The sequence below is a fragment of the Electrophorus electricus genome, chromosome 14, assembly GCF_013358815.1.
Source record: "Electrophorus electricus isolate fEleEle1 chromosome 14, fEleEle1.pri, whole genome shotgun sequence".
Classification (NCBI taxonomy): Eukaryota; Metazoa; Chordata; class Actinopteri; order Gymnotiformes; family Gymnotidae; genus Electrophorus; species Electrophorus electricus.
This window is the reverse complement of record NC_049548.1, coordinates 1,442,501-1,451,958: the sequence shown is the minus strand read 5'-3', so window position 1 is coordinate 1,451,958 and position 9,458 is coordinate 1,442,501. Positions and strand designations below refer to the sequence as shown.

Here is a 9,458-nt window from a genome sequence, read left to right as displayed (position 1 = left end):
ATGGTACGATCAAACCTGCCCAAAGTAATGAGATGAGAATAGATTTCCACAAACCCACACGCTTGCCTTTACAGAGCTTTTTTCTCTCATTCATAGTTTAAAGTGTGTAACACACAATCAACAATTATGTTTTAGAATTTCTTTCATTACAGCTTATTGTTTTATGTGCATACATATGCATTATGTGATGCATATAATTATTTACAAGCCCATAATCGCAATCACTCAGCATAAATGAATGTTTTTTATTTGCTTATGTATTGTCCTTATCCACATCCAACTATATTTTGTTCCACTAATTAGTTATTTATATATATATAAAGCACACAACTCACTTGATTGGCTGTGCTGGTTAAATACGTCTCTAGCTATGTGACACATAGCTAGAGACGTATTTAACCAGTACAGCCAATCAAGTGAGTTGTGTGCTCTTTCAGGAATATGTGCTACAAAAGGGATGGACTGCTCTGTACAGCATAAGAGACACTGTTCAGAACACTCCAGAGTATCAATGGTCAATCCAGATCATTACGGATATGAATGAGATTAGAGTAAATCTGGACGCACTGACATGGAAGAGTGTGTGTTTGTGTGTGTATGTGTATATATATATATATATATATATATATATATATATATTTATTTATTTATTTATTTATTTATTTATTTTTTTTTGTACGCCTGCCTATATTCAGACTCAGTACCGATTTTAGCAGCCCAGCACAGAAGATGAGCTGGTGGAGGTTTCACCTTTAAGACAAATTGACCCTTTAGTGAACTGGTTTTCTGTGCTCTCGTGACCCCCTCCCGCGGTGCTCGCAGTTCAAACTGCGTTCGTGGGCAATATGTCATGTAAACCTATAAATCAAAGACAGTCGTCATTTGGTGCATGTTCAGTACCGAGTTATGCCACGTGTCCCTGCCTGGCGTGAGTTTACGCGAGTGAGCTACCGCGGAAACCTCTGATGCAAAAGTTCACGAGGCTGCATTTACACAAATTAACTCAAAGCAGTACTAAGATATTTACACATTTTCGCATATTTCTGTTTTTTTTTACTGCATTAAAATCCTGCTTGGACCGAAATATAGACACATTCGTTTGGTCAAGTCACACTGTCAAAAAAAAACAAAAAAAAAAACGTCGGTCCGCAAGCACGGGTCGTTTTCACGAGACCAGTGCTTTCGCGCACGCGAACAGGCTGTTTATTTCTCGGCCCAGTTGGAGGACTACCCTTTTGTGCTCCGTATTTGATTATTGTGTCATTTGCAGCGAAAGAGCAGATCGCAACGCAGATAACGGAGCTTCCCTGCGGTAATTACTGTGCTCAGCCCCGTAGCTCTTATGTGATGGACAGTGAACTTGGCGAGGTTTGCGCAGGAGTTCACAGAGGTGTCAGGGTCTGTGGGTCATAAGAGGGTCAGCTCTTGGGAACGGGGACGACCCCGGGGGACTAGAGAGCCCCCCAGCGTTAATAGCTGACGGTGGTCGCCCGATGAGGGCTATTCATGACAAGCCATGTTTATATATTACACAACATATTACCGGACGTAAAAGTCTCTGAGTCACGTGTCGCCTGCGCGGCTGAGAAATTCTCTTTAGGCGATACCACTAACGATTACTTTAGGATATTGAATACTCTGTTTTAATACAGTTGACACTATCACGGCTGCTTAGTGCTCACTGCAAATATGGTGACAATATTGAAATTAATTGAGAATAATTTAAAATGGCACTAATGAATAATCGGTCAAGCTTACACGCTGCATATCAAAACTTATAATAAACTTTTATAATATATAATATCGGGTGCAATTTCTCAATATCTAATTGTCCACCACAGTGCTGTATTAAAGCGGGAAGTGTGGTAGGCCTACAGAAACAGTTATTGACGCATTATGTTTTACTGTGTAAATGAACTATACTTGAACTTCAGGTAGGATCCTTGTGGTACAGAACGGGCAAAGTGTGTTAATATTTAAGTGGGCTATTTCACACATTCTTACAATTCTTACGAGAGAAGATGGGCGCATTACACATTTCACAAAGAAGTACAAGTTTGGAGACTGCAATTTAGTCTTGGGTTACGATAAAAGTAAACAACGCAGTGTCCACGAAGCCTAAAGGTTTACCATATGAACGCGTTATTCAAATAAACACATGCCTAAATACCCCCAAACCTGCATATTGTATGCATGCCTTCATACCATTCGCACTCACTACCACAAAGAATGAAAGGTGAAATACGGGGTAATCGCTCCAGCAGCGACACGAGGCGACGCACCACGGGCCGGGAAAGGGAAATTCATACTGCGCCCTGCAAACTTTGGAGCCAGGCTGTCTCCTCACGACTGAGCCGTCCGAAATAAGTATTCCTGCATGCCGCGCGCTGCCCTTCGTGTTTACGTTTCGCGTACCGGTAACCTTGCTTGGCTCCGTCACTGCTCGCGCTGACCCACGTTTGAACCCGCCAGCTCGCGATTATATTTTTTATATCGGCGTCACATCACACGCCATTCGTCCTCCCTTCTTTTTTTCTGTCTTCTTTACGCACGAAGGCGTAGTAACTGCGGTTAAACTCCAGGTTAAAGTCTAAAATAAGATTCCAACACTGCTCCTGAGAATACATTTCAATACTGGCCTTCCTTTCAGCGGTTTACACTGCATTTATATATACATATTTCTAAATTCTATTTTAGTTGCAAACTTTTAAATTGGTTCAAGCAGCCGGGTCCCCGTGATCTAATGCTTAAGAAAGGTGAAAAAACTTTTTAAAGGATTTAAAATGTAAAGGGAGAGGTTTACATTTTTAAGCTGCTCACTCGAGTGTTGCACTCAAGCCGCAGTAATGAGTGTAAACTGCGGAATATTCCAAACAAAGGACCGCGGATGCTCGCCTTTGTGCTCGGGATTTAACACCTTTTCAAAGTGAAATTCTTGTCTAGCTTCTACAGGAGGTGGTATTAAAATGCGCCTATAACAAATGGTTTAGAGTCTCGAACAGCTTCTGTCTCGAGGGCGGGGCGAGATGACACCACCACAATTAAAGATGAACTTTGGGTGAACTAATTTATCTGGCCAAGGTAACAGGAGGCCGAGACATGGGGAATGGGTATAAAAGGGTGCGAGCCCGCCGGCCTTCAGCTCCATGCAACATTTCTCTCGCAGGTTCTTGCCGTGATCGCCGCGCGCTCCAGCATGAGTCTTTGCACCCTGGTTGTTACCTGTCTCTGCACCTTCGTGCTTCCAGTCTTCCTATTTTTAGCCGCGGTGAAGTTGTGGGAGGTTTTCATAGTGCGCGGTCTTGATGGGAGCTGTCGCAGCCCCCTTCCACCGGGTACCCTGGGCTTACCGTACATCGGAGAGACGCTGCAGCTGATTCTCCAGGTAAGGCCAATATTACAGAGACACGGTGTTTATGTTTATATTATGTTTATGTTATGCTTATGTTATGTTTATGTTGTTCTTTGAACGCATTTTATTCTGAAACTGCATGTGCTCGTGTTTCCCTAGTTCACGCTCATCATGCGCTATTTTTCCTGCATTCCAGAGAAGGAAATTCCTGCGTATGAAGCGTCAGAAATATGGGTTCATCTACAAAACGCACCTTTTTGGCAACCCCACCGTCAGAGTGATGGGTGCTGACAACGTGAGACAGATTCTGACGGGCGAACACAAACTCGTTGCCGCTCAGTGGCCCGCATCTGTGCGCGCGATACTCGGCTCGGACACGCTGTCCAATGTCCACGGAGTCCAGCACCGAAACAGGAAAAAGGTACGCGCGCGCGCTTTTTCATTCCCGACGTAAAACCTTTCTGTGCACGTTCCTATGGTCCCGGGAAACGCATGCTAAACGCGAAGCGTGCGTGTTGCAGGCGGTCGTGAGGGCGTTCTCGCGGGACGCTTTGGAGCACTACATCCCGGTGATCCAGGAGGAGGTTAGGTGCGCGGTGAAGGACTGGCTGCGGCGGGACTCGTGCGTGCTCGTGTACCCGGAGATAAAGCGCCTCATGTTCCGCATCGCCATGAGAATCTTGCTCGGGTTTGAGCCATGCCAGATCAAGACGGATGAGCAAGCGCTGGTCGAGGCTTTTGAGGAGATGATAAAGAACTTATTCTCCCTCCCCATTGATGTGCCCTTCAGCGGCTTTTATCGGGTAATTTAAACATCATATTATATCATGTAAATAATAATAATTTAATCTCAAATAAAATTAATATGTTGAATATTTTAATGTCTAATAATCTGTTTTATTAATTTTTTAATAGGGTTTAAAAGCACGGAATTTTATTCACGCCAAAATTGAGGAGAACATCAGGAAGAAAATCCAGGAAGATGACAACGAGAAGGAACCCGCGCACAAGGACGCACTCCAGCTGCTGATCGAAAACGGCAGAAAAAGCAACGAGGCGCTCAGCATGCAGGTGAACGCGCGCTTCGTCTGTATTACGCCGCGGCTAAAGTCGTCCGTCACCGTGGCATTAACACAGACGGTATTAACACAGACGGTCTTTACATTTCAGGCCATGAAAGAGTCGGCAACAGAACTACTCTTTGGGGGTCACGAGACGACAGCAAGTACGGCAACCTCTTTGGTCATGTTTTTGGGGATGCAACCGGAGGTGGTTCAGAGAATTAGAGAGGAACTCGCAGAAAAGGTATAACACGTAAATCTGTAAAGTACAGTTCATTTGGGGATAATTACGGCACAATTTAGAAATGGATTCTAATGATTTTTTCCTGCCAATAGGAGGTTTCCAGCATGCATCTGCCTGGGAAGAGTTTAACTATGGAGCTACTGGAACATCTCAAGTACACTGGGTGTGTCATCAAGGAAACTCTGAGAATGAATCCTCCAGTGCCTGGGGGGTTCCGGGTGGCGCTAAAAACTTTTGAACTTAATGTAAGTAGATTTTTTTTCAGGCAATATTACTTATCAAAATTGTCAAACTGTGGTGAACAAGGATTAAAATAATTATAGAGATTTAAAATGTTCTAATATTTGTGTGTGTGTTATTGGCGCAGGATGAATGCTAGATTTCTATACTTCTACTGAAGAGTCTTCCATGTCAAAATGGGCACAGCGATCACCTTTTAAAATGATCTCTCATGTTTTCTCCAGGGATATCAGATTCCCAAAGGATGGAACGTCATTTACAGCATTTGTGATACACATGACGTAGCAGATGTCTTCCCCAGCAAAGAGGAATTCCAGCCAGAGCGATTCATGGGCAAAGGCTTCGAGGACAGTCCTAGGTTTAACTACATCCCCTTCGGAGGAGGAGCCAGGATGTGTGTGGGCAAGGAGTTTGCCAAAGTTCTTCTGAAGACCTTTTTGGTTGAGCTCACACAGCACTGCAACTGGACCCTGTCAAACGGACCCCCAGCAATGAAGATGGGCCCCACCGTGTACCCTGTAGACAATCTCCCCACCAAGTTCACTCCTTACCTCAGCAACTAATACCTTAACTTTAGGCATGAACTGATAGCTTGGGAATTGTACAGGTTTGATGTATGAAATCTGATATATATATATATATATATATATATATATATATATATATATATATATATATATATATATATATATATATATATATATATTATACAACTGTATATAACTTCATTCTTTTAACAAAGGTTATCCATGGGGTTTGTGTGTGTATATATGTAATGTAGTTGTATGTATGTAAATAGTTTTTGTACTGAATGCAACTTATTTAAATTACATTTGGCTGAATGGGCTTTATTTAATAAAAAACAGTTACAACATTGGGAAAATCTTTGTAATGTGAATAGATCGGTTTAAAATATCTAAACCATAAGACACATTTTGTGGAGGCAAATTACCAGCTGAAAGCTACATACACTCCTACAATCCTTTATGCTTCTGCCATAAAATGGACAGAGATGACCCAGCAAAGCTGGGGCAGTATTAAACTAGCTGAAATAAAAGCTGCAACAAATGGAATCATTGTAGTTCTAGTACACAAAAATATACCTCAATAGCAGCAGTTGTGTTAGGGATGTAAGGTATGTTATTATGAACCTAAACTAGGAAAACCCAGCATGTCTGGAAAACAAGTTCCAGTATAACCAGTTAAGCTATTTCCTATATCTCCTATCAGCTATCTGGGATCTCCAAGAAACACTGAAGACATAGATAGGTTACAACTAACAAGATCAGTGACACTTTTAATTTCAGGTCAGACTGCATATTGTAAACCCAGAGAGTCTGGACCACCAAAGGAATGAACGCTACATTTTGAACATTCATGTACAGCCAGGCCAGTTCTGTAAGCACCAAAAAAATAAGCAGACTTGGGCCAATGTGAGTGGTGGGGAAAAACAGAAGCTCCATGAAGACTTTCACTGGCTTGGGGTGACCTTGGCGACGTGGCTGCTGCCGGGAGGCGGGAGGGTGGCAGAGGGTTCACACGGCAGAGGGAAAAAAGGAAGGGCAGAACGATGCAGTGGCCACATCACAACTGCCTGTCACGCTGTATCTCCCACTAAAGAGCCAATTTCATGTGAAGGCTGGAACAGGAGGTGACTTGAATGAGATGATGAAGACTTAACGCCGTAAAATAACTTGCCTCACCCTCTGCCTTAAAGGAGCAAAATTTCACAAATTGCAACATTAAAGAGAAAAGAAGGAGCACAGGAGGAGAAAAGAGAGCACAGGAAAAGAAAAGAGCGCAGGAGGAGAAAAGGAGGGGGGGGGGACAAGAGGCTGGGAATGCAGCCTGGGAGGGCTCGTCTCCTAGCGTACAGGGTCATGTGGAAGGGACTTGTCCTTGTATGACACCACGAAGAAGAGAGGGAAAGAGGGAGAGAGGGGGGGAGAGGGAGAGGGAGAGAGAGAGAGAGAGAGAGAGAGAGAGAAAGAGAGAAAGAGAGAGAGAGCGAGAAAGGGAGAGGGAGAGAGGGGGGGGGGGCTTGCAGATGCCTCTGTAAACCAGTTCTCTGCCCCGTTCTACAGGCTCCTGATTTACATCCGTCCCGCTACACGGCTGACACCTTTATGTCCTCCTATCCACGCAGGTCCAGGCCCAGTGATAGATGCCATTGAACTTTTCCTCCTATTACCTTGTAAAGAACCTCTGCCTGGCCTATTGTGGGGCATCGAAGGGTAACAACAGAACTTGTTATTTGCTGAGGCATTTTTTGTCTAAATTTGTGAGTATATACGGAATTTATAGCAGCCCAATGAAAGCGATTTCAGATCCTCTTGTTTTTATTCAGTTCCTCAGGCCTCAGTTTAAGTAAATCAATGTAATTGCAGCTGAACCTCATTCCTAACAACTTCTGCTCACTGTTATTTGCGGTTTACAGACAAAGGCGGTAGCTGTGTTTACATCGTAGCTTGGAAAAAGGACTTCTTTTTTCTTTCTTGCCTGTGAAGCAAAACAAAACAAACAAACAAACAAACAAACAAACACATCCTACCGGAGGCAGTGAGTTCTAAAATACAGTGATGCTTCACATGTGCCTAGACAACTGCAAAACCCCATAAACTCTCCGTCTGAACTCTGTCTGACTCCTCGTCCCCAAAGAAATGACACCTTAGTGGCACTGTGAGTGCTCCTAAATGTTAAGCAGCTCTGACTAAACTTCACTCCACGCAACGCTAGACAGAGTGTAAAGGATCCGTCCCACTGACAAAGGAATGGCTCTCCGCCATCTCAGCCAAAATGGCTTTTTCATGACTACAGAAGTCAATGGGAAGAGTCCTAACGGCATGTCCATGTCTGCTGCACTCTTCACCTCCTGCTGAATCATATCAGACTTTCCACCTCTCATTCAGAATCGCTATTAGCGCCCCACCGCTATTATTTCTAATCAAGAGGGGGGTTTTCACAGGTCTCAAGGGTCAGGAAAAGTTCAGTCATTTACAAAAAGAGGCATGACCTCTCAGGCACATTAAATTGTCCATTTCTCAAGAGTTTGTGGTTCTGTGGGACCTATATTTGTCTGCCCAGAAACGGATGATGATGAAAACGGATTTGAAATGACTTCTAAGGCCCAAGTGACACAAAAAAGAAAAGAAACAAGAGGAATACATCACTCTACATTTGAAACCTTCCCGATTCAGTGAAAAGCACAGAAACAAGGAGAGGTGAAAAATAACATCCCAATAATAGTTGCAAGTTAGATGTTTCACATGTCTCGTTAATAGCAAAAGACTAAAACCATAACTCTGAGCCATTTCAATGAAAATGCCGAACACTATATAGGTAGAGTTTTTGTTATTTTGAGGTTATTACAGCATGTATCACACTAAGGAAAAATATAATTTTCTCAAATCAAAAACCACTAAAGAGCTTTAAGAAATGTCTCATTACCCTTTGCAAATACCACTGTGGGCAGGACAGGGAGGCTTCAGAAAACTGGGATCAAACTAACGACAAATAATTTCATTCCATGAAACTGCAAGGGGCCACACCCCGACACAGTTCAGTTGGCATCTGTCTTCACGCCCGGCAAGGAGAGACACAATTCATCTGTCTCAGTTTTCAGTGAACAAGTAGCCTGAATGATAACCATATCCCATCCAGCCCTTAGAATAACAGAGGAAGCCATCAACGATAAAACCAAACAGGTGAAAACAAAACCCCAAAGCCCGTTGAAAATAAACCGTATAGCTCCTTGGGTGAGCGCAGCCTGTAGATCCCACAGAGAGAAATGCAGATGGACGGCTTGTTCCTGTATCTCGGCAGGGAGAGTTGTACAGCTCTCACTACAACTCTTGAATCACTAAACTGACTATTAGAGAAAAAAAAAATCACAGAATTGTACTTTTAAGATACCAATCGCTGATTTGATACCTTTTACAAGCAGGCATACGCCAGGCGTGTGGAGCTGTATGTTTTCAGCTTGAAAGTTATGTCAGTTACTCAAGTCACAGAGAAACCACATTTGGAACTTCTGTTTCTGACACGGCTCACTGCCTCCACTCTCACTGTGATGTCCAGATGACTCGCCTGGGCACTGCAGTGGAAGTTATTAAAATGACATCACTGATTGCAATAAGATAAGGCTACTGGAAAGTCAAGCCAAATCTTAAATATCTCAAAGAAGATAGCTTAAAAAAACTTTTATTCTTCTCTTTTTTCGTTCTTTATTTTTGAATCAAATAAAACAGGATATAATATTCCCAGGAGGGCCTGCCAAGGTGAGAGATAATGACTGCTTTTTTGTAAGACAACATCTGCTACTGAAACATTCCAACTGTAATGTCTGCCACGCTTCTGAAGACAAGTTCAAACATTCCTCACATGGTTCATGACTGACAGTGGCCTCGAGCTGCTTCTCTTGAAGTTTGCCGCTTCCATGTGTCCCGAACCCTGGCATGAATGAGGAGTACTTCACCATCTCTTCACCAGTAACCCTCAATACACCACAGTGCTGCCAACAGGATATGCACGTCAAAAACATTCTCAAGACTCACTCAGTAAG

At 43.1% G+C, this 9,458-nt stretch overlaps 1 protein-coding gene across 1 annotated transcript; it reads left to right on the top strand.

Annotated features, from left to right (window-relative positions):
* The first annotated feature begins 3,159 nt into the window (after window positions 1-3,159).
* Window positions 3,160-5,519, top strand: LOC113584635 (cytochrome P450 26A1). The gene is made up of 7 exons (XM_027021676.2): window positions 3,160-3,385; window positions 3,549-3,773; window positions 3,874-4,155; window positions 4,268-4,423; window positions 4,523-4,657; window positions 4,750-4,902; window positions 5,122-5,519. Exons 1-7 carry the CDS (start codon window positions 3,197-3,199, stop codon window positions 5,458-5,460), a joined length of 1,479 nt encoding a protein of 492 aa, XP_026877477.1. The 5' UTR covers window positions 3,160-3,196; the 3' UTR covers window positions 5,461-5,519.
* Window positions 5,520-9,458: the final 3,939 nt, after the last annotated feature.

Bases quoted from the DNA above. Each gene is read 5' to 3' on its own strand.
- LOC113584635 (XM_027021676.2), top strand. From the start codon at position 3,197: ATGAGTCTTTGCACCCTGGTTGTTACCTGTCTCTGCACCTTCGTGCTT. The intron at 3,386-3,548 runs GTAAGGCCAATA...CCTGCATTCCAG, and splicing joins CGCTGCAGCTGATTCTCCAG to AGAAGGAAATTCCTGCGTAT. The intron at 3,774-3,873 runs GTACGCGCGCGC...TGCGTGTTGCAG, and splicing joins AGCACCGAAACAGGAAAAAG to GCGGTCGTGAGGGCGTTCTC.